This window comes from Lynx rufus, unplaced genomic scaffold, assembly GCF_022079265.1.
Source record: "Lynx rufus isolate CCGP_SWC_20201006 ecotype Redwood Valley unplaced genomic scaffold, mLynRuf1.p SCAF_28, whole genome shotgun sequence".
NCBI lineage: Eukaryota > Metazoa > Chordata > Mammalia > Carnivora > Felidae > Lynx > Lynx rufus.
In genome coordinates this window covers 1,653,736-1,680,682 of record NW_025814843.1, presented here as the reverse complement: position 1 = coordinate 1,680,682, position 26,947 = coordinate 1,653,736, and the positions used below count along the sequence as shown (strand labels likewise).

General features: G+C 59.1%; 1 protein-coding gene across 1 annotated transcript in view; it reads right to left on the bottom strand.

Annotated features, from left to right (window-relative positions):
- Positions 1–26,947, bottom strand: part of MYO15A (myosin XVA) — a 51,494-nt gene that overhangs the window by 7,387 nt on the left and 17,160 nt on the right. The window contains exons 15-60 of the mRNA XM_047090015.1: positions 26,684–26,779; positions 26,134–26,265; positions 25,461–25,586; positions 24,683–24,760; positions 23,752–23,900; positions 23,591–23,636; positions 23,278–23,402; positions 22,711–22,828; positions 22,209–22,384; positions 21,619–21,703; positions 20,839–20,892; positions 20,662–20,743; positions 20,448–20,578; positions 19,846–19,941; positions 18,572–18,807; positions 16,919–17,100; positions 16,521–16,593; positions 16,137–16,328; positions 15,423–15,583; positions 15,221–15,315; positions 14,550–14,676; positions 14,267–14,334; positions 14,116–14,193; positions 13,793–13,973; positions 13,561–13,693; positions 13,137–13,242; positions 12,932–13,004; positions 11,671–11,792; positions 11,372–11,431; positions 10,827–10,902; positions 10,387–10,502; positions 10,181–10,299; positions 9,242–9,383; positions 8,810–8,921; positions 8,647–8,721; positions 7,959–8,137; positions 7,212–7,327; positions 6,865–6,937; positions 6,525–6,597; positions 6,196–6,269; positions 5,865–5,947; positions 4,283–4,413; positions 2,782–2,876; positions 2,444–2,521; positions 2,055–2,151; positions 876–1,036 (exon numbers count right to left, since the gene is read on the bottom strand). Of these exons, the coding sequence (XP_046945971.1) occupies positions 876–1,036; positions 2,055–2,151; positions 2,444–2,521; positions 2,782–2,876; positions 4,283–4,413; positions 5,865–5,947; positions 6,196–6,269; positions 6,525–6,597; positions 6,865–6,937; positions 7,212–7,327; positions 7,959–8,137; positions 8,647–8,721; positions 8,810–8,921; positions 9,242–9,383; positions 10,181–10,299; positions 10,387–10,502; positions 10,827–10,902; positions 11,372–11,431; positions 11,671–11,792; positions 12,932–13,004; positions 13,137–13,242; positions 13,561–13,693; positions 13,793–13,973; positions 14,116–14,193; positions 14,267–14,334; positions 14,550–14,676; positions 15,221–15,315; positions 15,423–15,583; positions 16,137–16,328; positions 16,521–16,593; positions 16,919–17,100; positions 18,572–18,807; positions 19,846–19,941; positions 20,448–20,578; positions 20,662–20,743; positions 20,839–20,892; positions 21,619–21,703; positions 22,209–22,384; positions 22,711–22,828; positions 23,278–23,402; positions 23,591–23,636; positions 23,752–23,900; positions 24,683–24,760; positions 25,461–25,586; positions 26,134–26,265; positions 26,684–26,779 (5,181 nt within the window). The remainder of the gene's footprint in view (positions 1–875; positions 1,037–2,054; positions 2,152–2,443; positions 2,522–2,781; positions 2,877–4,282; positions 4,414–5,864; positions 5,948–6,195; positions 6,270–6,524; positions 6,598–6,864; positions 6,938–7,211; positions 7,328–7,958; positions 8,138–8,646; positions 8,722–8,809; positions 8,922–9,241; positions 9,384–10,180; positions 10,300–10,386; positions 10,503–10,826; positions 10,903–11,371; positions 11,432–11,670; positions 11,793–12,931; positions 13,005–13,136; positions 13,243–13,560; positions 13,694–13,792; positions 13,974–14,115; positions 14,194–14,266; positions 14,335–14,549; positions 14,677–15,220; positions 15,316–15,422; positions 15,584–16,136; positions 16,329–16,520; positions 16,594–16,918; positions 17,101–18,571; positions 18,808–19,845; positions 19,942–20,447; positions 20,579–20,661; positions 20,744–20,838; positions 20,893–21,618; positions 21,704–22,208; positions 22,385–22,710; positions 22,829–23,277; positions 23,403–23,590; positions 23,637–23,751; positions 23,901–24,682; positions 24,761–25,460; positions 25,587–26,133; positions 26,266–26,683; positions 26,780–26,947) is intronic.

Here is a 26,947-nt window from a genome sequence, read left to right as displayed (position 1 = left end):
GCCATGGCATCGAAGTCCCTGTGGGAGTCCCCACAGTGGCCGGGAAAGAGTGTCGTGGACACTCTTGAATGCAGGCAGCATTCAGGAATGGCCAGGGGTCTGGGGTTTCTGAAAACTGGGCACGCACCAGTTGTGCATGCTGGGGAGCACCGCGAGACCCCGATACACTAGATCTGGGGCAGGACTAGAGGATCTGCATCCTCCCAAGTTCCCAAGGGATGCTGCTGGCCCGTAGGCCGCAGCTTCACTAACCCTGTGCCCGGCTGCACAGGGCTGGTCGTCAACAGCCACAGCATGAGGCCGTGAAGGCTAAGTGGCAGTATTCTGTACCTGGAATAGCGGAAGCTTTGGCACCAGCTCGACAAAAACGTGAGCCCTCTGTCCGATCCCTCCCACCAATGTGAGCACAGGAGGGGAGAACCCAGGTTTTGGAAACTCCATGGTCCTGACTTACCTGAATCTCAAAAGGGAATAACACGAAGACAAAAATAACAATGCCAGCAAGAGCTGGTCAGGCGTTTAGACAAGGGACAGATCGTGCATTCAGAGGAGGAAGTCAGGAGGAAAGGGGAAGTCAGAGCCGCCTCGTGGAAGAGGTGCTGTTTGGGGCGGCCCTGGCAGCGAGGACTTAGGTGAGCACAAGTGCAGGAATCACAGGGCAGATGGAGCGATGGCGGGTGGAAAGGCCCACAAATTAGGTAGTGAGGGTGACATGGTCAGACCGCACCCAAGAGTCCATGCAAGGGAGCCTGGGCATCAGGGCTAGAAATGGGGCTGGAAACATGAAGGCACCAGATGCCAAGGCTGTGCAGTCTGACTTCACACGGGGGCGCCTGGAAGGTTCCAGAGCAGCAGAGTGGACCACACGCGCTGACCTGGTTGTAGTGCATGGTCACATATAGCTCATTCTCGAACTTGAGTGGCTGATCCCAGAGCACACGCCGGAACCAGAGCATGTAGCCACCGTCCACCTGTTCCATCTCCGAGGCCACGTCCAGGATGTAGGCACAGCGGCTGAGCGGGCACACGTGCTGGCCTGTGGAGAGCCGGGGGCGGGTGGACAGCCTATGTGCAGACCCCCGGCGAGGCCGCGGCCCCACTCCAGGACACGGAGTCCTCCCTAAAGCAGAGCATGTTTTTGTGGAACAGGGTGCCCAGTGTTTGTGGAACGTCGATGACCAGGGACGGGAATAACTCCAGTCAAAGCTGCAGCCCACCTAGGTCTTGGAAAGTGCCCTGGGTTCTGCTGAAAGGAAGCCCGGCCCCCTCCCAGAGGACACTGGGGACAAGGAGAAGCACAACAGACCTCAGGTCATGAGACCAATGGGTGCCTTTCTCCAGAACTCCTTCAGGAGAGACCTCTCGCCGGGTTCCTGGAACGGGCGGAGGGTGGGGAGGACTGGGGCCTGCCAGTGAGGGGATCTGGGTCTGTGAGGGACGTTTCAGTTTTTCCTTCTTGCGTTGACATTTCTGCTCCCCATCCCGTATCTTCAGTAACATCGTACTGAAGAAGGGACGTGTCATGACGATAAAGCCCAGACTCTTGAGGCCAATCTGCTGGGGTTTAAATCCCGACTGTGTGTGGGGCACCTGGGTGGCTCAGTCGGTTGAGCGTCCGACTTCGGCTCAGGTCACAATCTCACAGTTCGTGAGTTCAAGCTCCGTGTGGGGCTCTGTGCTGACGGCTTGGAGCCTGGACCCTGCTTCAGATTCTGTGTCTCCCTTTCTCTCTGCCTCTCCCCTGCTCACACTCTCTCTCTTTCAAATTTAAAAAAAAAAAAAAAAGGAAAAAAAAAATAGGATATAAGCTCCCTGAGGGTAGGGCACACATGCTCCCGGCTGAACAGGCCCGAAAGGGCAGAGGCGGGAGTCAGGGAGGGCACAGTCCTCCATGAACTTCGGGTCTGGTAGGCAAGACAAACGTACAGAGCTGGGGGTGCTTGGCGCACAGGAAATTTCTTACACAAGGCAGCAAGGGCTTCCTGGAGGAAGTGGCATCTGACCTGGGCCTTACAAGGCCGGGCCCAGTGTGCTCAGTCCTCCTGACCGCTCACCTCGGTTGGTGACAACGAAGATGACGTACTCGCTGAAGGCCTCGGGGCGAGTCAGAGCCATCTCAGCACAGATTTCTTCCACCACGTCCAGGGCCACCTGCAGGGAGGAAGGTGAGGCTGTGCCAGCCAAGCTGATCTCTGTCCTCCTAGTCCACCCAGGCCCCGGGAGCCCAAGCACAGAGTTCCTCAGGCCCTCTGCAGGGACACAGAGGATCCTTCTGAGGACTGCCAATCAGCCTCAAGCAGGGAAGGAGCACCGTTTTTGGAGTCTGAGAGACTCAGGGTTCAAATTCTGCCTCTGCAGTACGACTCTGAGCCAGGTCCACCCCAGAGGCTGAGGTGCCCCGACCCCTCCGGCACCTGCCTGCCAGAAACGTTCCCTCACTTACGGTGCATGTTTTAATTTTGAGGTGGCGTTCAAGGCCTCCGGGGAGAAGAAAGAGCTGCCTCTTGGAACTGCGGCCCGCCTGGGACAAAGAGAAGGGAGGAGATGAGAGAGGCTAGGACTTGGGACCTGGGCCAGCAATTGTCCCCTGCCATGTTAGTCCCTGAGCCAAGGGGCTCTGGACAGGCTTGCGCAGGAACACTTGTGCACCTGGACCTGATAGGGCCTGACGGCACATCTCTGAGCAGTGAGTGCACACGGGGTCTCTGGACAGGGCTCATGTCTCACACTCATCCTGACGTGCCCCCACCCCCCACCCCCCACCCCCCACTCCATGCTCACCAGCATGGCCCGAAGCTCCATGCTGCTGGGAAGCTCCACGCGGCCACCGAAGCGCAAGGTTTTCTGCACGTTCTGCTCACAGGCCTTGGCAATCCCTACAGAAACAGGGAGTCAAGGCCTTGCCCGGGGTAGGCAGCGGGGCAGAGAGGCTCTTCTGGCCACCAGCCATGAGCCCACTGGCTTCTCTCCACAGCCTATGGGGCATTTATTCTCCTGTTTGGTAGCTGAGGAAGCAGCTCAGGGAGGGACGGTGATTTGCCCAAGGTTGAGAGCTGGAGTGTAAAAGCTGCATTCGAACCCACAGCTCACGTGGTTAAAGCCTTTCGGCTAGCCCACAGTCCCCTTGGCTGACTAGGAGCCTTGGAAATAGCCGTCACCTGCAGCTGTTGACTGGCGGGGTATGTCCCCAACAGGCTGCGTGGCTATGGTAATGTGGTTGTGCCCCTGCCAGCTGAGACCCCCTTGCCAACCGCCCTCCCTCACTCAGAGTCCAGGGCAGAAGATTCCACCAAGTTTCTCTGTTTCTCTGTATTAAATGTGCCCTCACCCTGCTCTGGGGAGGTCGAGGCAAGAGTTCTAGGGCACATTCTGCTGTCTTCATGGGTCTGGGAGCCCTGCCTCATGGAGCTGGGTCTATTCATCTTAGACTCTGGGAATGTTAACCAAATCAAAGAGGATGATTCATGGAGTGCCTGGGTGGCTCTTTCAGGTAAGTGTCCAACTCTTGGTTTTGGCTCAGGTCGTGATCTCATGGGATTCATTGGATCGAGCTACACATAGGGCTCTGTGCTGACAGCACGGAGAGACTGCTTAGGATTCTTTCTCTCTCTCTTTCTCTCTCTCTCTGTGCCCCTCCCTTGCTTGTGTGCACGCTCTCAAAATAAATAAACTGAAAAAAAAAAAACAAAAGAGAGGAGGATTCAGAGGCAGACAAATTGAGGTTTCCTATCTTCTTCATGACTGCCATGAGGACCACAGAGCCCTAAACGTTTTTAAGGGGAAATCCAGGGGTTGCTTCAGAAACAAGGGTGGGGGTAAGGCCGAGGACTGGCCCCTTCCCTGCATACTTTTAGAGTAGAGAGGCTGAGACCCTGCCACCGGCTGGGCCTCACCCCTGCCCAGACCCACCCAAGACCCTTGTTGATTTGCAATGGCCAGAGAAGCAGGGCCTCAGCCCATACTCCAGGCCCTGCCACCTCCTTCCTTCTCCCACATGCCACACATTCCCACCTCTAGGCCTTTGCTCCTGCCACTCAGTCCACCTAGAAATCCCTTCCATGTGCTCACTACCCAGGGCCACACCTCCTCCAGGAAGTCTTCCCTGACATGCCACTCTCTGCGTTAGATCGGATAACCCATCACATCAGCCCCTGTGGGACCCCTGCGAATGTTTGGGGACAGAATTAATACTAGCAAACACGTGCATGTGAGGGACCAAGCCCTCTACGTTTCTGCCCGCAGCTGGCTTCCCAGCCAATCCCCATGAAGACAGGCCCCTCACCCTGGAAGGGCAGGCCCGGAGTCCGGCTCACATCTTGGAGGAAGCGAACAAGGTGTGGCTGGAGGACCTCGGAGCAGCTGTGGTAGGCAGCCACGATATACAGCAGCCTCCAGCCTCGCTGGCAGCTGTCCCTGCAGGAACACACACACAGGGACACACTGCGGGTGGCCACAGCCCTGGAGGGCCATGCCAGGAGTCTCCAGGACGGGGCTGGAGTTCTTTGGCTCTCGGGCAGCTCCTGTCTTGTGACGATGCTCCTCCTTGGCCAGTGAGAGGAGGGCGGGTGGGCCTCAAAGCCATGCAGGAGGTACGATCTGCTCGGGAAGCCAGGGTGGGAGATAGGGAGAGTAGGAGATGAGGCCCTTGACGTGACACGCCGGACATGTACGCACGTGCGCGCACACACACACACCCCACGAGGATTCCCCGGTAGAATCCCTCTGTGGAGGCTCCTGGGTGAAGGTCCTTGAAGGAGGGCAAGGGGGTGCCTGCTGGGACTGTGCGGAGTAGTGGTAGGGGAGGCCTGGGCATGTGAAGGGACAGGGGGGGATGTGCTGAGTGCTTCCAGAATTCCTGGGGGGATAGAGGGCAAGTGGGGGAGGTAGAGTAGACGGGGACAGGAGGATGGATCTGGCGGTAACAAGAACATCACACACTGGGCACTTGCTGGGTGCTCATCCCGCAAGACACGGAAATTCACCTTCACACTGCCCTGGATGTGAGGCTTTCATCTGTGGGGACCTGCTGGTGTCTGGGGACGGCATTTGGGCTCCTTTAAGAAAACACTCACGCCTCCCTAGGTCACTGTGGTTGGGGGATGGGCATGGGAGCCAGGTCTGACCAACTAGAACCCTGCAGTCCGCTGGCCTCGATGATGTTTGGTTTAGGGATGGTTATCTGGTCCAGGTCTGGCCAATTTAGGGTTCGGTCTTCCTTTGGATATGGTGATTGGTTTAGGGACAAATATTTGGCCCAGTACCAGCCAATCAAATCTCTGTATCCTCCAGCCATTGTGGTTGACTCAGGGATGGCCACGGGACCAAGTAAGCCAATAAGATTGGATTGGGTCATTTTTGCTACAAATATTGGGTCAATCTTGCTTTCCCTAGGATTACTGAGCTGGAAAATGTGTCTCCAGAGCTGGTATCTTACCAGCGTATTGGAGATACTACTTAAGAACACTATCAACACAGAGACAAGCAGACCCAGAATATAGAGAAAGATGCTTCCTAATGACACTTGGATCCAGCTATGCCTGAATCCACGTTTGGACTTTTTAGTCACCTGAACTCTTTTGCTTAAACCAGCTTGAACTGGGCTTCTGTCGCGTGCAACCAGGAACCTGGACATACACATTACTGCTGCCATTTTATAAAGGAGGAAACTGAAGCTCAGAGGACAACGGCTTGTCCCAGAGCCGGCAATTCCAAGTACACGTACTCTGTCTACTGAGTGAAGGAGAGAATGAGGGGGGAGAATCAGGAGGGAAGGCCTGGGGAGGTGAGAGGCTGAACTGGCCCCTCCTAGAGCAAGGACACAGAGTGGGGACAAGAGGGCAGAGGTAAAGGCCCAGCTCACTCACTGCTTGGTGCTGGTGTTGTCTGTGATCTGCTTCACAACCTGGCAGTAACACTCGTCCCGCATGACTTCATGGTCCCCACACAGCTGAAGGAGGGCAGGCCAGGTCACATGCCGAGGCCATGCCAGGGCCCACACCACACACACCAGGCACACGAGAACAGGGTGAGCACCTGGAGAGAAGCCTGGGGTCCCTTCCCCAGCCCCCACCCCACCTGCAGGATGTACTCCTCTCTGGGCTTCCCATCCCCGTGTCCTGCAACTTTGGTTGACAGATGGGGAAACTGAGCCACACAGCAGGAAAGGAAGCATCTGACAAAATCGGCTGGACTGACCTTTAGGAGGGTGTAAAGCACGTCCAGTTCGCTCTGGCCCTTCAGCGGGGCATCGCCCATGAACCTCATCACAGCTGTAGGAAAGACCTGTCCCACTCAGGCCACCAGACACCCAGCTGCCCACTCACCCCAGGGCATCCCAAGGTTGGGTCTGTCCCTGGGAGGCCATGGCCAAAGGCAGCTGGGAGGCTCCTCTTCCCTTTAAGGGTCCCCAGGTCTGAGTTGAGGAGGGGGGAAGACTCTGAGGGCCAGAGAAGTGGGATGAGCAGGGTCACACAGTGCTGGGTCCCCCCTGACCCAAGGCCCTGGCCACAGTCCCAACCCCACACCTAGGAACATGTCGGTGGCCATCTTGTTGAGGCTGCTGTCGCTGAGCTCGATGAGAGATTCCTGGAGCGGGGTCTGTGGGGGGAGGGAGGGTCCGTGTCATGATGGCGGACGGACAAGTCAGAAAGAGGAGGGCCACACGAGACAGGAGAGTCCCCCTCACAAAAAAGGAGACAGGCTTGACAGTGGGACGGATGCTGCTCCTGGGAGGAATCCAGGCCCTTGGGCTGCTGAGGGCTGGGAGGGGTCCCACTGAGGACAAGACTGTTTGCCCGAGGGGCCTGGGAGGGGGCTCTGGCGTCATCATTTTACAGATGGGGAAACAGGCCTGGGGCTGGACACCTTGGTGAAGCAAAGCATGTCCTCCAAGGTTCTAGACTCCCGACCCTCCTTGGATTTCAGCCTGAGGCCATCCCTGCAACAGGAAACAGGTGCTACTGACAAGTCTTGTCTCCGAGCCTTTGGCTACATCCTTTTCCCACACAGAATGTTCTTGACCCAGTGTCAGTCAACCAGGCACGAAGGCTCTCATGGCTCCCAGAAGCGGAGGCCGCAGGCGGACCTCACATCGGGGTGGTTTCTCATCCCCTTGCCAGAAGTGGGGTCTCCCCGCCTTGGATGGCTGGGAGAAGCCCCAGAAAGACCCTCCCCTCCTCAGAGTGAGGATAAGGGGTGGGGCCGCCACTCACTGGGGTCTCCTCCGAGGGTCTCGGAAATACTTCTGGGCAAACTCAAGCATCGTGTACGGTGGGAGAGTCAGGCCGTCCTCCGCACGGTCAGGGGAGCCAGCCCTGACTGGGGGACCCTGCGGGAGGGCCAGAGCTAAGAGGGCCTGCCCTGCCATACCCGGTCACACTCAAGGATGCCTCTGGCCAGACCCTCTCGGGCTGCCCCCCACCCCACCTGATCTGGCCCCACCGCCATTCACTTGTCCTGACACCCTCTGCCTGGTCACACCTACCACATATCCAGCTGACCCCCTGCCCCCCGGCCCTGCCACATCTGCCCCCACCCCCACCATACACATCCCATCCCGGGGTTGGCCTCCCCAACTGCTTAGTCCTAGCTGACCCTGCCCCTCACTTCTTAGTTTCACCTCACTCCACCCCTCACTGGTTCCATTCCACAAGGCTGACCCTGCCCCATTCGGCTGGCCCTACCCCCTCCCAGGTCGACCACCTGCTGGCCCCCAGGCTGGTCCTGCCCCACGGGCCTCATCACAACCCTTCTGCTGACCCCCACCATCCTTACCCCATTTGGCCACACCTCCAACCACCTCTGGTCAGATGCCACGGGTCACACATCTGGCTAGCCCTACCAAGTTCGCCCTGTCCCGGCCAGGACGACCTTGCTCCTGTCCACCTCCACAGTCGGGCTGACCACCACCCACCCACCTCCGCTGTCTCAGCCCCATCACCTGGCCCTGCCGGTCTCACCTCCCTCCTGCGGCCCACCTCCCGTGCGGCAGCCGTGGAGGCCACCGCAGCGGCCACCGCAGCAGCACGGCCCCGGCCAGGCTCGGCTGGCAACTGCAGGAAGTCAGGGGCGGCCGCAGGCTGCACCAGCTCAGAAGGGAAGCGGCCCACACGCCCGTGGATGGTCCCAAACCTCCAGCCTGGCGGGGGGGGGGGGGGGAGGTAAAGGGTCTGAGACAAACAGGAGGGTCTCGTCTTGGGACTCAGGGGACCCTCTAGGTATACTCTAGAACCTTCTTGACCCTGCCTCAGTGCTCTGTGAGGGAGGCATGTCACGGAGCCTATCTGCAAACGAGGAAACAGGGGAAGGGAAGACATTCCCTCAGCGGGAGATGGAGCAGAAAACACGGTGCTTGTAGACTCCCAGGCAGAGAGAGAGAGACCTGGGCCACATACGTGGGAACACGAATACTCATGGAGACCCCACATCCAGATATGGAGGCAGAGAGCTGGGCTAGGTGGCCACCAGGAGGACCTGGCTGGCCAGAGCAGGCACCCGAGGAGACCTGGCTGGGCCAGACCCCCCTGGGGCACCGAGAAACCCCCACGGAGCATCTGCAGTGTGAGTGCATGAAACCGGGGCAGACTGTTTAGCTTTTCCAGGTTTGGGAGCATTGGAGACCGGACCGGGGGGATCGGGGATATCCACCAAAGTCAGGGCCTCTGCGCCGCAGCTCCTCCAAGTACACGACCTTCTTGCGGACCACGCATCCGGCACTGTAGCCTGGGGGTGAAGTCTGTATCAGCACCTGGAGGGAGGCCCCCTTGCCCAGCCTCCCCCTGCCGTACCCGCTCTGTCCCACGGCCCTGACCCATTCGAGGTGGCTCCAGGGGCTGCAGATGAATGATGTCGCCCTTGTGGAAGGCCAGCAGGGCCGGGTCCTCGGGCAGGAAGTTCCTCACTGCGACCACGTAGTCTGAGTCCTGCGTCAGCCAGGGGCAGGGTGAGGGGCTGCAGTCCCATCCCCCTCCTCCCAGAAGCCTGGGGCCACTCCCCTGCTCCTCTCCTCCATAGGTATTCCTTCCTGATTCATCAGGGAAGGGAACATTCCCCAGGTGAGAGAGGAAAGGGCGTTGTACAAGTAGAAGGGGGGCCATGTAAAGCACTGGAGACCTGAATCAGATGAACCCAGGCACCAGAGTCCATGCACAGGGCTTACCCATTCCATCCCTCACCTGAGCTTCCCCACTGGGGCCAGGGGCCCAGCACCTGAGGAGGGGGGCATCTGTAGGGCGATCCTGACCTTCTTCAGCTCCAAGATGAAGTCATCCACCAGGGTCTTGACCTGGTGGGCTCGGGCTGAGAAGAGGATGACCTTCTCGCTGGCCAAGTTGAACTCCAGCATGTTCTGGGAGGGGATGGTCACAAACAGGATATCCGCAAAGCTGGAGAACGGGAAAGTGGCATGAAGGCAGGGCTCCCTGGCCAGAGGTGCCCTCCTCCCCACCCATCCTTCTCATTCTGCCCTGTACCATTCCCAAAGCCCAGCCCCGCCTCAGCCCCCCTGCCCCTGCCACCGGGGGACCTGACAACTTGCCCAGCCTCCCCTCCCCATCCTGCCTGTGGCTCCAGCTCACTTCTCATCACCGTTTGAACTGACACTCCAGCCCTCACTACCCTTTGCCTTTCTCTCTTTTTTTTTGTTTTTGCCTCTTGATCCAACCCCCCTGGTTTTGCCCACACACGTATCTCTTTCACCCACTGACCAAGTTCTCTGCATCTTTCACGCGACCGATGAACAAGGCTCTACTCCTGTCCTTGTGTGACAGAGAACAAAAGGGGCTGCCGGCAGGGGAGGGGGCCCAAGGACTCAGTGAGGTCTTATGTCAGAACACCCTTCCCTTCCCGGCTGCACTAAAATTTGGCTGTTCACAACACAGACACCGTTCGCTGCACAGTGAGCTCTGTGAGGGCAGGGCTGAGGTGTGGTCTGAAAGGCAGGAGAGGGTAGTAATGGGCTCCCAGCTCATCCGCTTCCTGGCTGACCTGAGAGCAACTTTTCTCACTGAGCCTCGGTTTCCCCATCTCTAAAATGGGCTTGCTTATAGGGCTTGGCACAGAGCCTGGCACATCACAGGCACCCGGTAACTGGCTGGGAAAGAGTCAGTGAGGAAACGCTAATGCCAGTCCGCTAACCCCGTCTCCAGCTGACCCCATTCTCGCCTGCCTGCCTCCCGGTCACCTGTACGTGCGCAGAACCTGCAGCTGCCCACCAGCCTCCCGGCTGCCCTTGACCATCCGCAGGAGTTTGATGCCCGTGTGGGACACAGCTAGGATCTGCACGCCAGTGCCCACGCTGCCCTGGGGTGGGGATAAGGGACATGTGAGAGTCTCCTAGCCTCATCCCTGAAGCCTCTGGGTGAGCAGGGGCTGGCAGGGGGCTCGCACCGTGGCTGGGAAGAGGCGGGAGAAGTAGACCTCCCAGCTGTCGCGTGCGGTGCTGACCACGGCCCGCTTCACACTCTCTGTTGCCAGCGGCCGCTGCGTGTCCAGCTGGTTCTGGGCTGAGGGATGCCAGGTCAGGTCAGGGATGGGTCTCTCCCCTCCCCCGCCAGCCCACATTGCAGGGAGGGAGGCTGACACCCAGCAAGAACGTATTGGAAAAGTGTGTCCTCACTGGCTACACTGGGAAACTAAGATCCTCGGACAGACAGGATGACTAGGGCCACACGCTGTGTTAGGCAAAACTGAACTCAGAGTGGCAGCCTGGCCGTGGAAGAGGCCAGGGGTGTCTGGGAGGCAAATGGGGCTGGGTTCATCCTCTGGAAAGGGCCGGCTTGGCTTTGGCTGGCTGTGCCAGCAACGTCCCTCCCCTCCCCCTGTGGTACCAAACAGGGCCTTCATCTTGAGCCTCTCGTCCTCGGAGATGCGCACGCAGGCCTCGGACAGCGTGTCGTGGACAATCTGTGGGAAGGGGCCAAACGCAGGGAGCTCGTGGGACCCCCCTCACCCCAGCTGGGAACTCAGGCTGGACAGTTCCAGGGTGAGTGGGAATGTAGAGGGTCCTATTGGTAGAGCAGTGGGGTCATCTGTGTGAATCAGATCTCATTTACTGAGGACCCTCCCCTTTCTCCTCTTTTCCGCAACCAGTGCTGCCCTTCCTAGGCCTCAGTCTCCTCATCCACACGGTAGGGCTCGGATTTGACTTCTGAGTCCCATCTGACGCAGACAATCCGTGTGTCTGGTTAAATCGAACCGTGGGCTTGCTGACCTTGTCCATGAGGGCGGGAAATTCACCAGAACAACCTCCCATCCTCACTGTGGTCAAGGACCCCAAATCTAAGAGTACAAAAGTGAAATCGGCAGACGGCTAGTCTATGTACCCATTGCCCTGATGAGTACACCGAGCCAGAAAGGGAAGAGAAGTCCTCACCTGCCGGAACAAGAGGTCTAGCTGCACAGGGTGGCTGTAGCTGTCCTTGGGGTAAAACACCTGCGGGATCGGGGCTCCCGTGAGGCCCTCTGGAGAGTCCCCTCACTGTGCCTCACACTCGGCCCCACCCCCAGCCAGATACGGCTGGCTCCATACCACCAGGGCCCCTGGCTCTGACTCTGCCCTCTGGCTCAGACCAGGCTCCTGTGCCCCCACTCCCGCCCCTCCTCCCCGCTCTCTGCTAGGGAGGGGGCCCTGCCCCCATCAGCCCCTGCTTTGGCTCCACCCTGGCCAGGTACCTCTTTGCGCAAGAAGATCCGCCAGGGGGCATCCTGGTAGCCGTAGTAGTTGGGGTTGACTAGGCGGTGCAGACGCGTCTGCAGGGGTTCCTCGGGGGGCTCCAGTGACCGCGAAGGCGCCACTGGGGAGCACAGTGAGTGGGACAGGCATGAGTGAGAGAGAGTGAGAGTGAGGAAGGGGACGAAGGGGCGACCTCTTGTCGGGGAAGGGGCGGGGGCTGGGTGCTCTCCCACACCCCAGGCAGCAGACATACCAATCCTGAGGGCACACCTGTACAATCCTACCACTCAACCCTGGCTCAGTCCTTCACTTGACACATACATGCAACACCCTCGTATATGCAGCAGGTCTGTGCTAAAGGCTGGGGGTACCACGGTGAACATTATAGACAAAGAGCCTGCCCTTGTGTTTAAAGTCTCGTGATAGGTGTAGGTAGAACAAACAATTAAGAAACAACAAAGCTCTCAATTCTAGGAGCTGGGCTGGAAATAAATGTGGGCTAGCTGGGAAAGAGTCTAGGGGCTGGTCTGTGAGGGTCCTTTGGTCTCGGTGATCTGGCGTACCTCTCTGAGAAGACACTGAGCCAAGACTTGAATGATGAGAAGGCATGCAACGATCTTTTGAGGAAGAGCATTTTAAGCAGAGCAAGTGCAAAGGCCCTGAGGTAGGAGTGGGCTTGCTGTGTTCCAGGAACTGTGTGTGCCAAGGGGATAGTGGGAAGGGATGAGGTTGGGAAGGTGGGCAGATCATGCAGGGTCTCATAGGCCAGTGAGGAGTCTGGAGTTCATCCTTAGAGTCACGGGAGAATTTCTGGCACGGACATGATGTGAGCTGATTTACATCCGTTAAGATTCACTGTAGTTACCATAGGCAGAGAACGTAAAGATTAGGGTTCCAATGGTGATGCTAGGAGGGCTGGTTTAGACACGTGATCTGACACTTTTGAACTGTGTGATCATGGTCAAGTCACTAACCTCCCTGCGTCCGTTTTCCATCTGTAACATATAGACAAAAATAGTACTTCCTTGAAAGATTTTAGTGAGGATTCAGTGAGGCCAGAGTGGGCCTGGCCTGAAGTCAGTGTTATTTAAGTGCTGGCACACTTACACAAGTGTCCACCTGGTACTTCCACGTGGGCTCGGGGACACAGACACACGCACGCCACTGACATGTAGCCCAGGACGCACCTGTGCTCACACAGGCTTCCTCATACACTCGGACAGCAGCTCTTTTGCCCCTCCTCCCCTCCTGGCCCCTCACCTGGAGTGGGTCCTATGGATGGCCGTGGTGTGCTGGTCACTGGCTTCACCAAGGCCACGGCCTCTCTAGGCACCTGTCCCCACCACAAAGAGAGCGCTCAGGGGGCCACAGGTCTTAGCTCATGGGGGCAGCTGGTTGCTGAAGCTCTCCAAGGCCCCGCTTTGTCTTTTGCTCTGCTTGGGCCCAGCCAGAAACCGCCCCTCACCTGGCTGCCAGAGGCTGCCGCCGGGTGGCCCATCTGCCCCTTGAGGATCATCAGCGCCTCCTCGTGGGGGTCTGGCCGCTTCACGAACACCTTTCCGCCATCCTTCCTGGTGGATTGGACATGAGTTTCTTCTTCCCAGCCACAAATTCCTATGACAGGGAACTTCTTCTCCCCCGACCCCCATCATTACACATGAGAACCCAGAGAGGATCAGAGACTGGCCTGAGATCACACAGCACAACCTAGAGAGCAGCAGTCTGGGCCTTCCCCTCTGCCTAAAGGGCTCATCTAGATCATAAACAAACTCACTCCCTAAAGGTTGCTGCTAACTGGGTAGATGGCCACACTGCTAATGGGCACTCAGGCACGGTGAGGAGGCCACTCGTCCAGAGGGCTGGAGGGCTGGGGTCGGGGCACAGCTGACCTGAGGGCCTCGGGCCGGCCTCCCCGGGGAGGATGCTGGTACTGCCTCACGATGTTCTTGATCTGCTGTGTGGGCTGCGGGAAGTGCTCCGAGTTGAGTGTTGAATACCGGACCAGCTCCGGGCAGGGCGAAGCTGTGGGCAAGGGGCGGGGACAGGATAAGGCCACAAGGAGCACAACCACACCCCCAGTCCTGTCCTGGGAAGCCCCCACTGCTGGGATAGGACACTCACAGGTTTCTGGACAAGCCCGGTCCTGAGCTAGAATGGGGGCAGCCACGGGCTTGGTGGGGGCTCTTGGGGCCTTGGCCAGAGGGGCCGGGGCCGAGGGCTTTGGAGTGGAGCGCAGGAGCACGGGTTTGGCTGGGGGTCCCGTGCCTACAAACTTCGGCCGCGCCTCTGGCGCGAGGGGTTTCTGCAGAGAACAGGGAAGAAGGCGCGCTTCCTGGGACACGTCAGCCCGTTCTCAGGGGCCCCGTGCTTGCCCAGGATGGGCTCAGAGAGGCACCGTGATGCCCTGGAGCAGCGCAGTGCTCACCTGGGCAAGCCGGGCTCACCTCTGGGAGCAAGGGCCTTGGGGCGGGACTCAGGGGCTGCTGCTGGAGTGCCATGGCCTGCAGGGTCATCTCCCGGGCCTGGGAAGAGGTGGTGGTGGTGACCAGGCGGGCCCGTGCTCAGGGCACCTCCCGCAGCCCAGCCGGCACTCACCAGTAGCACGGCCTGCTTGTGGATGAAGGCCTGCTGCAGAGCCAACGTGGAGGCATCCAGGCCTGGGACTGGGGGAGCCAAGTCGGAGGGCGTAGATCCCAAGGGGTGAGAGGTGGAGGGAAGTGGAATTCCCTATCTAACCCCCACCCTGCCGTTGACTCGCCCCCACCACACCCATGGCTGCCCCCATTGTCGCCTGTGAAGGAGCCCCGAGAACCAGCGGTGGGGGGGGGGGGCCTCCTCTTTGCCCAACCCTGGAACCACCCTGGCGGTAGGCACTGACTTGGCTTTGGCTTCGGCTTTGGCTCTGGGGGTCTCCTGGGGGGGTCTTCAGCGCTGCTGCCGCCACTTTCGCCAGGCCGGCCTCCCCCTTTCATGCGGTAGGCAATGGCTGTTGGCTTCTCCAGGTCCTGGGGACAGCAAATGGCTCAAGTGTCTGCCTCAATGCCATACTCCCGAGGTTCCAAGGCAACGGGCACCTGACACCGGCCACCTCCTCTGTCCCGGGGGCCTCCCGCCAGTCCAGTGTCTGCTCCAAGCCCGGCCTCTGCCCCTGCAGCATCCCAGGCAGTACCCCCATAGCCTTGCAAACCCCCAACCCATTCTGCCCTCCATGGAGGAGTAAACAGGTTCAAAGAGGAGCTGTACCCTGCTCAGGGCCACATATCATGCCACACAGGGGCTCCTGGGAGTTCCCAGAATGAGTAAGGGTGCCTGAGGGGGCTGGCTCTCACCAGAGGAGGGGGCTGAACCTTCAGCCGTGGGTCCTTCTGGGGTCCCAGCCAGGAGCCTCCCTAGCCATGAGGACACCCTCCTTTGGCCCCTGGAAGACCCAGATGAGACAAACCACTCCCTGGCCCTGGCTGGGAGAGGCTCCTGTGTCACCCTGTGGATGTGTGACTTGATGTGTACATGCGGTCCCAGCTGTCCGCAAACATCCCATCCCAAGCCTACCGCATCCCCGTAGGACAGCACGGGGTCGAAGAGGCTGTCCAGGTAGCAGTCCAGTCCCTTGTGGGGCACAGAGGGTTCTCCAAGGCTGTCTGAGTCTGGTGTGTGAGGAAGATAGCAAAGTCAAGTTATTTTCTCCTGCTGATCACCCTGTACAGCCCCCAGGATCCCTCCCCACCAGAGACAGTGGCCACTGCTGGTTGACCTTGGTGGGTCGCTGTCCCTCTCCGGGCCCCAGTCTCCCCATTTGTACCATCCTCATTGTGGCTGCAGTACCCATCGGAGTCAGCCACTTTGGGCACATGTCCCTGGGGCTCTGGTCTGGTGGGAGTGTCCGAGTCTGAGTCCCAGCTGTTCCCAAACACCCTGTAGGGAAGGGGGACAAGGAGCAGCTGACCTCCCACGAGATCATGGCCCTCCCAGAATCACCATCCCCCCCCTCCCACCACCATGTTCTCCTCTGGGCCCTGGAAATGGCTGACTCTCCTCCTTTATTTAAATTTTTTTTTTTAACGTTTATTTATTTTTGGGACAGAGAGAGACAGAGCATGAACGGGGGAGGGGCAGAGAGCGAGGGAGACACAGAATCGGAAACAGGCTCCAGGCTCTGAGCCGTCAGCCCAGAGCCCGACGCGGGGCTCGAACTCACGGACCGCGAGATCGTGACCTGAGCTGAAGTCGGACGCTTAACCGACTGCGCCACCCAGGCGCCCCTCTCCTCCTTTAAAAATGGGGTGCCTGGCTGGCTCAGGCAGTAGAGCATCTGACTCTCGGGCTCAGGGTTGTGAGTTTGAGCCCCACATTGGGTGCAGAGATTACTTAAAGCCTAGGTTTAGAACTCAGCTCCTAGCCAGCAGTTGGGAGGGGAGCACTGCGCTGGGAGAGGCCATCTGCACGAAGGGTTCAGGTAGCCACCTACGCTCTGGGGCCGCCCCTGCCGGCCACGGGCCCTTCTGCACCCACAATGAAGTAAGACTTCTGTCTCGGGAAATCCCTGAGCAGCTCTAGATCCGCCACCAGGTCCAGCACGTAGTCATGGCCTGCCAGCTCTGCCCACTGGACCCCGTTCTTCATGGCCACTGTCCAGCCACGCCAGCCATCTGTCAGCCCCCTGGTGACAGCACATGGAGGGACAGAAATGAGGGATGCAGCCAACAGGTACTGCCTAGGAAAACCCTGGGACATAAGCCAGACCCCAAGCATGACCACAGCGGACCCCACAGGGGATCTGGTGTTCTGCCCCTCCCCTCCCTCCTTCCCAGGTTCACAAGCACGTTCTGGGTGGGGCATTCCAGGTGCCGACCTGTGCCTCAGAATGTCTCCAGCCACTTCTTCCCCTGTGCTCCAGGAGTGCACCGGGCAGGAGAACTGGTCACCTGGGGGAGCAGCAGGTGCTGGGCTCAGCCAGGATGCATCTGAGGTCCAGGCCTACTGCTTCCCCACCTGCACCCTGCTCTTAGGCCTCCCCACTCTTGTCCTGGACCCTGGATCCGCATCCTCGAAGCCCCAGCTCCCTTCCCCCATTCTAGGTCCGGCCCCCACACCCACATGCTGACCTCTTTCCAGAGCCACACCCAGAGGGCTCCTCCCCACTCTAGAACGTCCCACGGCTTCTACTGGGGCCCGTGGACTCCAGGTGCCCCTTTGTGCAGGATAGAGGGAGAAGGGAAGGCATCACAAGGTGTGGAGAGGACAGCTCACCGTTGAAGCAGCCCACATCCAACGCCATGTTGGCCTTCTCCTGGGTTGCTATCCACTCGAGCTGGGTCGGGGGAAAGGTGCGGGCTGCCCCAGAACCCTGCTGTTGGGCCCGGCCCATGGCCTGCATGAGGCGGTGTTGACACACAGCCTGGAAGCCATTCCGCCCGTAATCAGACACAAACCTGGTGGGTAAGAGTTGGAACCAGGATGAAGAGGGATCTGTGGCTAGGCCAGGATAGACAGGGATTCTAAGTCTAGTCTGACGGAGGCCCAAGCTAGTCCAGAGCTCTAAGGTGAAGCCGAGAAGGCCCCAGCTCTGAGGCTAGATCGGAAGGGTCCCAGGCTATGGTCCAGAGCTCTGGGATGATACTGAAGGGGTCCCAGGACAGCCCTGAGGTCCAGGACTAGGCTGAAGGGCCTCAGGTCGGTCCCAGAGTTCTGGGGCTAGACTAAAAAAGATCTCAGGCTATCCCAGAGTTCTAGGACTAAGCTGAAAGGGTCCCAGGCTAACCAGAAGTATCTTAAGCCGGCACAGAGATCCAAGGATAGGCCAAAGAGGTTCCACAAAGGCCCATCAAAACTTGTTGGAGCAAAATGTCATTGACAGGCTGGGGGCTACAGCAGGGTATGGGCAAGAACTTGGACTCTGGAAGATTCTGCCTTCCATTCCTTCACCAAGCATCCCTGTGCAGTCATCTGCCCTCTCTGAGCCTGCCTCCAAGTTCCCACCTATACAGGAGATGACCGTGAGGGTTCAGCTTGGCCCAGGATCAACAAGCCTGATCCTTGCCAGGGCAGGTGATCCACATACCTGGCTTCCTGTCCCCCTTCCTGCTGCTGTCGGGCCTGGCCAGGAGCAGCAGGGAGTAGGCCCAGAGTGGCCGAAAGAAGGAACCTAGAACTGTGCCCATAGGAAGCCTTGCACAGGAAGGCAGTGGTCCCAAGACTGACCAAGTGAGCTGCCCACCTACTGCACACAGCCCAGGTGAAGCTCTGCACGCTCTTAGGCTCACACCCACCCCGTAAGGTGGATCCTGTTACCATTCCTAATTTACAGGCGAGGAAGGAAAGAGACTCGGAGAAGGGCAGGGAGTTGCCCCAGGACACACAGCAGATAGGTGTCAGAGCTAGGGTTTACACCCAGGGCCTGCCTGAGCTCTTTCTCTTGCAAATCATCCTTCTCACCCAACAGGGTGACATCATCATCATCATCATCATCATCGGCCTCATCATCATTATCAATACCATCAGGATGCTGACAATAACCTCGCTCACATAGCAATTACAACGCTTTATAGGTTGAGTTGGGATTTGAACCCAGACTCTCTCGAGTCCAGACACGCTCTACTCCCATGACATGAGATCAGTGCCTTTTTCCCAAACTCCCCGCACCCCGGTCTTGCCACCCTCTGAGCTCTGCAAATCCTTTATCCAGTTTTACCTGAGCCCTACTCTCCATAGTGAAGACCTGCCCTTCTTTCTTCCTCTGAGCCCAAGAGAGAAAGAGAACAGCCCCTGACCAGCCCCCCCCCCCCCATGCCTCAGCTTCCAAGCACAGAGACCTCACTCCTGGCCGGCCCTTTAACATCCCAGCCCAGGGTCTCACGCCAGCGTCACCGTCCCCATGCCCTGGCCCTGCCCGGTTCCACTCACTTGAGCAGGTACTTGTTGAGGCGCGATGAAGGTGCAAAGCCACTGAGGCAGGTAGCCAGTAAGAGCCAGCCCCGCTCAGCATTGTGGGTGCTGGGGTTGCGCCACACCTGGTTGGCCAGCTGTGCCAAGATCTCATCCCGAAGTTCGGGCACCGCCAGACCCTTCTGCACAATGTAGTTCCCGAAGACATTTTCCTGGGCGCCATACAGGTGGGGGTCGCCCATGAAGCGCAGGATCTGGGCCACAAACAGATTCTCCTGGGCCTCTTGGAAGGTTGTTCCTGCCAGGGCCCCACCCCCGACAGGCACCCCTCTCACGTGCTTCCCATGCGTCCCAGGAAAGCCCACGTAACGGCCCCCTGTGTTACAATCTAATTGCCACATCGTATGCCAAATGACCAGGTGGCCCATCCCGACTATGAGAAAAGTCAAGATCCAAAGCACATACTGACCTTCTCACCTGTTCATGAATGGTCCACTACAGCTGCCCATACAGCCCCAGCCCTCCCTGCATCCCTGGCCTCCAGCCAGCCCCTCACCTCCTACTCCATCCAGGCCCCGGGGAGTACTTTCTAACATTCATATCTGACCACACCACCTCCCACGGAAGCACCTTCCTTGGCTCCCTAGGGCCCTTAGAATGAAATCCCAAGTTCCAGATCTGTCAGCCAAGACCTCCTGACCCCTTCTTGCCTCTGCTCTTCTCACTCTCATCCACTGATGTGTCCTGACTACATCAAGTCCCTCTTCCTTCTGTGCCTTCTCCATTTGTCCTGGCTGGTGAATTCTGACCCCTTCCACTCTAGCTCACATGCCCCCTCTTTGATTCTGTCCAGGACTGGATTAGGGGCCCAGTCTGGACTCCCCGGCCGCCATGCCTAATCTCTGTCCATGTTTGTAGTCACTGGTCAGGACTACTGTACCTCCCCCCTCGGACTAGGCCTACTCTACCTCCACCCTCAGACTAGGAAGTCCTCGAGGAGAGGCCCTGATCTATTCTTGCTGTTCCTGGGAAACTCCACAAAGGCCCTGGGGCAGCCTCTTTGCCAGGAAGATGGCTGGGAGAAGAAAGACTCCCAATCCTCAAAGCCTAGCCCAGAGTGGAGCCCAGATTTTATCTCCTGGCCCCACCCCCACCCCCACCGCCACCCCCAGAAGTCTTTCCTCCAAAGAAGAGGGCTGGGCTTAAGGGCTTGGGCTAGTGGAGTATCCAGGGGAGACAGACAAGGGGCCTCAAGGCCTGTGAATTCAGGGGTGACCTGGGCAGACCCATACCAACTTGAAGACGCTCACAGCTTCTGCATGGCACTCTACTGGCAACCGCATGAGGGGTGTCTTCAGGGGCACGGTCAGCATCCCGAAGGCAGGTTCCTGGGGGCACAGGGCAGGGGCGTGGGGACAGACCTGGGACTCATGGGCACATCTGGATCCACTACCCTATGCCAGGTGGGGGCACAGAAGCCTGTGAGGTAAGGGCTCCTTTCCCCAGTGTATGCATGGAGAAACTGAGGCTTGAAGAGGGGCAGACTCTGGCCCTCAGCAAGCTGGCGGTGGAGACTATCTGCGCCCCTTGGAGAGCCCCCCTTCCCGGAGAGCGAGAAGTGAGAGTAGGGATGACTGTGGCCCTACCGGTTGTTGAATTTCTGGAATATTTCCAACTGGTTGGCAAAGAGCCGCTTCCTAAGCCCCCGAGGGCCCACTGCTTCTGTCCAGCGCTTCCCCGGGAGCCCCCAGACTCCTCACGATCCACAACTCAAGGGCTCATTACCCCATGCCACAGGGCACGGCCAGGAGCCGGCCCCCGGACAAGTACAGCGTTAGCTTTAATTGGTCAGCGCCCACTGGCCAGAGCCACTTGGGCCTAGGCCAGCCATTACCTTAAAGTGGCATCGAACAAACTTGGCCATGGGGTAGTTGTTGATATCCAGGGGCAGTGTGACACGGGGCTCGGCCTGGAGCCGGGGAGTCCGCACGGGGACCACCCGGGGTACCCGGGCTGGCCTGAGGCCTGTGGAGAGAGGAGGGTATGAGGTGCCAGGCTCCTGTGCCTGCCCACGCCCACCCCCACCCCACCGTCCGGCACGGAAGTACCTGCCACGGCTTGTAAAAGTCCCGCCAACTCAGCGGGTACCTCCAGGTGCCCCACGGCCACCACCTCCCGCTTGCTCAGCTCCTGGAGGGACGGCGCCTAGTGAGGGCCAGGCCCACCACAACTCTACCTGCAAGCCTCCCTTCTTGTCCTGGCTGCCGCCCGGCCCCCACACCCACCTCCTGCTCCCGAAGCCGCGCCTCCTCCGCCCGGAGCCTCCGCTCTGCCCTCAGCTGCAGGAGAGCACACGGTCAAGGCGGGGAATGGTGGGCAGAGGCGACGGCAGGCCTCGGGCCTGGGGGCGGCCCCAGCCGGCCCGGCACGAGGCAGCGGGCGAGAGAAGCAAAGGGGGCATCTGCCCCGCCTCGCAGATGGCAGAGGGAAGGCAAAAGTGTGGCCAGAGAAACAGGAAAGGAAGGGAAAAAGAGAAAGAGGTAAGGGGCAGAGGGAGTAATACTTTGGGGAAAGGGAAAGACCCACAGGGGGCTTTCTGGGAAGAAGCCGAGAGATGTGCGATGGAATCCTCTCTGAGCTCCACAAAACCTTCAGTAGAAGCCAGGTGGTTCTTCGGGGACTTGGGGATTGCAATTGTCTTTCTGGTGGTTGGTTTAGATGACAATAAGCCAAGACCGGCATTAAGGTAAGAGCAAGACCATATCCAGTGCTGCTCAGGTCGACAAATTCCATCATACCCAACTGCTCAAGGCCCCACCGTGAACCCGGCACAGGCCAATTCCTTCCCGCGCAACAGCTCATTGAACTCGCCCCCCCCTCCAAGGCCCCAGGGGGTAAATGGGTAAAGTGAGGATACAGGAGGCCAAGGTCACAGCTAGTAAGTGGCAGAGCGGGGATTCGAACCCAAGACTGTCTGAGGCCAACAGTCTCCTCCCGGGTGCTAAGTGCCTCCTCCCTCTCCCTGCCGCCTGGCTCCCGGGAGGAGGGTGAGGGGTGGGCTGTACCTTGAGGTAATGCCGGTGGTTCACGTATGTGTGTACCAGGGACCGGAACTTCACCAGACTCCTCCTCATCTGCTGATACCGCTGCCTGGGGGGTGGGGAGGAAAGAAGTGTCTGGGGGGGACGGAGGGGCAGGGGTTGGGATCACAAGGTGACGGAGATACGGAGATGCCCACGCCAGCCTGGCCTGGGTATCACTGCCCACGGTCAGTGTGGCAGCCCTGTGCTACAAAGAGAAGCTGGAGCTCAGAGAGGGGCAGTGACTTAGCCAAGATCACATAGCACATTAAGTGGCAGGGCCTGGATTAACCTGTCTCCAGCATGTACATCCTACTGGGGCTCCTAGGATGCAGGGTGGGACCCCTCTTGGCTGGAAACATTCCCACCCATCAATCACAAGCGCCAGGGGGTAGGTGGGCGGGACGTCCAAAAGCAGAGACCTAGAGAATCCCAACATCCTTCCCGCAGAGGCCCCGACTCTCAGCTTGCACGCCGCCAGGCCAGGGGGCTTACTGCCCAAGTTCAGGTATGGCCTCTCCCAAGCCTCGCCTAGCCCTAGGCCTCCGGGGAGGCCTGCCGTGTCTGGGCTGTACCTGGCCAGGTAGCCACGGGCCCGACTTTGCAGCAGGATGATCTTGCGGCGCAGGGAGCGGAAACGCCGCCGGATGAAGAAGCCGCGGAGGCAGCTCTGCAGCGTGACGGCTGCCAGGTTCAGGACGTGCTCGCGCATGCTCTCCAGCAGCTGGTGTAGGTGTTCCTTCAGGAACAGCTGAGGAGAGGAGGCAGGCGTCGAGGCACATGAGGGCCTGGGGAGTGGACTGGGGCCCCTCCCCTCCAGAAGGCGGTGGAGACAGACTAGATGGGGCAGCAGCGCAGGCTGAGTTTGGAGAGGGAGAACAAAGAGGGACGGTGCGTTAGACCGTGGGAGCTACCCGAGCAAAGGTCCAGAGGCAGAGTGAGCATTCCATCGACCAAACTCAACTGCGCGGCCTCCGGGCCAGGGATCTTTAGTTTGGGCATTTCTGACTCCAGAGGCTCCGGTTCTAAAACCCCTGAACGCGGGGCTTCAGGGACCGCGTGTGGGGTGGCACTCACCTTGCTGACACCGACGCGGTACATATTTGGCGTGACCGTGCACAGCCGGCTCAGCACCGACACACACATGTCCCCACTGGCTGGCAGGTTGTGTTTGAGGGCCACTAGACAGCGGTACCTGCAGGGGCGCAAACTCAGCCTGGGGCTAAGGGACCTACCCCCAGCTGCCCGCTAGACCACGGAGTCTCCAGCAGAGGCTCTAGTCATAGTGTCTTCTAATCAGAAATAGGCACTCCATCCCCAGACTCCACTTCTGACTGTCAGAAAATCCCAACAGAGTTTCAGTCGAATAAGACGCTTTACCGCCATCTGCTGGAAACTTGTCATAATAACCTAGAATTATTCCCTCCCTGGGAATCTCCACACGTTAACAATAAAAGCATGAGAAAATGCAAAATAAGAAATGTACCTGCCACGTGGCAGCTAGCAGGTAATAATCTTGTGTGGCACACAACCTGAGCAACTGTGCACAGCAAGCTCTGTCCTGCCTTGGGTTCTGTATTCCTGGGGCCATGGGGGAGCTGGATAAGGATCTGGGCAGCTCAGGACCCACCCTGGCTGAGGTACCTGTCGATGAACACCTGGAAGGGCAGGCGCACTGGAAAGCCCTCCTTGCGGATCCGCACGGTCTCCAGCACCCCTGAATAGCGTAACTGTGCCACTACCACATCTGGCTCAAAGAGGCCTGGCTCCTGTAAGGAAAGCCCAAATGAGGAGTTGGCATACTAGCCTACCCGTGTGCAAATGGCACTATCGATGACAAATAGCTCCCACAGTGGGCTGGGAAGATGGAGGTCCAGAGAGGCACAGCCACTTGCCCAAGGTCACACAGCATGGGGAAGAGAATATGGCTCTCCCAGGGACCTCAGCCATCACATACCTTCTTGTGGTTGGGCTTCAGGCAACGTACGAACAAGGGGTTACACCTGGACGGAGGTGGGAGGAGGGTAGTATGAGGTCCCAGGGAAGCGAGGTGCTTACCCGAGGGTCACGGGGTGGGTCAGAGGTGAGGCTGGGTGCCCACCCGCCCGCCATGCTCACCTCTCCATCTTTTCCACCAGATCCAGGAGCGACTGTTGGAACTTAGCGGCCACTGTGTGCGCCTTGTAGAGCCGGGTGACAGAGCTGCTCTTGCCCAGGCGCTGAGGGGCAGCCTGTGGCGCGTGGCTGGAGAAGAGGTGTGCCACCACCTGAGCAGGGGCGGGCAGCAGGCCGGGACAGTGGTCAAGGCACCGAGAGACAGGGAAACGGGGAGAGATGGGGGCCGAGAGACAGAAATGAGGGAATAGAGGTTGAGGGGGTGGACAAAAGGAGTTGAGAACAAAAGGAGTCAAATCTCCAAACCGAAGTGATCAGCAAACTAACCCACTGGGCCCCTGCCTCTCTGCAAGGCTGCTGTCCTCCCAGATCACACACCTCCCGAGTCAGGGTGATCTGTGCCTCGCAGAGGACCTATCCCATGGTTGGGCTGACTTTTTTTTCTTCAGTCTGGGGAACACACAGGCACTGACTGTACACCTGAGGTGGCCTGTTACACACATGGTCATGAACTCTGGCAATGACCTTAGGAGGAGGGTTCCCATTTGGAAGAGAGAAGGTGGAGGTCCAGAGAGTGGGGTGGGTGGCTGAGCACAACAGGCCATTTGGGAGAACTGCTCAGTGAGGGGATAAGGCAGGGCACAGTTGGGTGGGCAGGGCCATGATGGGCCAGAGGACAGACAAGGCAATCCAGTGGGGCCGGCCAGGGGCACAGACCTTCAGGAGACAGGATCAAGAATGGAAGAAAAGACAGAGCAAGGCAAGACTCTGGGTTAGGGTTGGGGTCAAGGTCAGAACCTGGCCGGGGCCAGGACGAGTCAGAGGCGAGACCAGCGCCAGGGGACCTCCCCATTTCCTGGACTAAGAGAGGGGCCTGATGGTAGGCTGTGTGCTCTGGGGCAGGGCCAGAGGGCAGGAGGCGAGGCTTGCTCACCCGTGTCCGGCTCCGCACAAAGAGATCAAGCACATCCTGGCGCACCTGGTCATGGTTCTTGTCTAGGAACTTGTGCACCTGCAAAGGGGGAACAACAGGGCAGTTTGGGTTGGACCCACTGGTAGGCAGGGGGGACAGCCTACCCCTACCCCCATATGCATCAGCCTGTCTGCTCCCCTCCTCCTCCCTGCCTCCCTCCAGCAGGTCAGGGGCTCACAGCCCCTGGGGGACCCTGGCCCTGCCCCTCCAGGCCTCCCATCTCCCTATCTGTCCTAGGAGGTGCTGGATTCTTCCCCCTGCTATGGTCCCCTCCCCTTCTGCCTCCACTACCCTTCCCATCCTCCAGGGAGGGGAGTCCTAGCCAAAGCTTCACATGACCAGTGTGGCTCTTAGCCCCCTCTTCGGTGGAGGACACTGTCCTGTGTCTGTCCTACAGATGAGGAAAATGAGGCCCAGGTGGGGACAAAAGCTGGAATGTGTCAGATAACAGTGATGAGAGTGACCACATCACTACTGATAACAGTTACTCTTTATCACCCACCCCCAGCCCCAGGCTTCTCACACTCAGCACGTGAGATGGGCACTATCGTTATCCCCATCTTCCAGATAAGGAGATGGGCTCAGAGAGGTGAAGCAATTTGCCCAGGGTCACACAGCTGAGGATCGGCAGGGCCAGAACTAGAACCAGGTGGGAGCGTTCGCAGCCCACGTTGCCCTTCCATCTTCAGCTGCGGGGAACAGCGGCACTGGGGGCCGTGCGTGCTGTCTCGGGTCTCACCTGATAGGTGACTTTGCCTGCGTAGTGCTTGATGGTGAACTCGGGCAGTGGCATCTTGGGTTTGGAGTAGAGTGGGTTGGCGCCGTGGTGGTAATGGCACTTCTGCAGGAATGTGTGGTCTGTGGCCTGGGGGCAGGCGAGGGTCAGCGGGTGTGTGGGGAACCTGGGTACCCTGCTCCTGGGCTAGTGACAAGTTCTCCAGGGAGAACTGGTTCCCAGGGAGCACTGGGGAGAAGCAAGTCACAGCTTCCTCTGGCTACCCATTGCCCTGGGTGGGGAGGCTTAAGTGGACCCCCCTCCCAGACAGGAGTGTCCCATTAGCTCCCAGCTGCCTCACCCTCCAGCCCAGCCTTCTTTGTACTCTTTAGTCCCACTGCCCAGAGCGCCCACCCTACCCTCGTGTCTTCTAATCAAGAGTTTGAGGCCCAACCTCAAGGTCACCTCCTCCAGGATGGCTTCTATAACTTCCCAGGCTAGTACCCTCCTCTGGACACCTGCAGCCCCCTCTCCAGCCTCAATCACCCACCCCCAGGTTGTGAATGGCCGGCTGGGTGTCCTGATCTCCTGTCCCCAGGCCAGAGCACAGAAGAATGCAGGACTCAGGCCTGATGAGGACAGGAGGCCCAGAGATGTTGAGCAACCTGACCAGGCTCACAGGGCACCCGTGGCTCACCTGGGGAAAGCAACACTGGTCATCGAGGATGCGCAGGATGCCGTAGGGCTTCAGTGAGATGAGATTGATGCACGGCTGGTTGTCAGCAAAGGTGATCTCCCGCCAGTCGATCTGTTCCCGGATGTACTCCTCCTGCAGACGTCAGGGGCTCAGCCTCCTCACCCTGCCCAGCTCCCATCCACCCACCTCCCGGGCTGGATCCACCTGAAGGGGCCTGAGCAGGGGCCCCTCTGCTTGCACAGGAAGCTCCCTCCCCAGAAGGGCAACACGAACCCCCTCTGAGCCCTGCTTCTCCCTCCACCTGGGCCAGCCCGGTACGGGGTGAGAAGGATCCCCTAAGAGGGCTTTTCTCTGGGCTCAGCACCAAGCGTCTTCCCCTCCAGAGCACAGGCCTTCGCATGTGCTGGCCCTTGGCTTAGAATGCCTTTCCCTCTATTTCACCTGACAGCCTCCGGTTTGCCCCTAAAGGACCAGCATATCCTGTCAGGCTCCGAGGAGGCCCACTGCCCAGTCAGGAGGGGACAAGAGTGCTAAGCGAGGCCCCGCGCACCTGCTCCTCCTGGAAGACGATCTTGTTGAACAGGTACTGAAGGTTCTCGTTTGCATAGTTGATGCACAGCTGCTCGAAGCTGTTGAAGCTCAGGTCCTGCCAGGTGGGTGGTGAGGCTGGGCCTGCTCCCTCCTTGGCCAGTAGCCCATGTGTGCCCCTCACCAGGGCCCCGCTCACCCCCGTCTGGCGGCCCAGTGCCCTCCCTGCCTTCCGTGGCCTCAGGGAGTGCTTGCGGGTGAGGGAAGGTGATGGCAGGAGACTGAG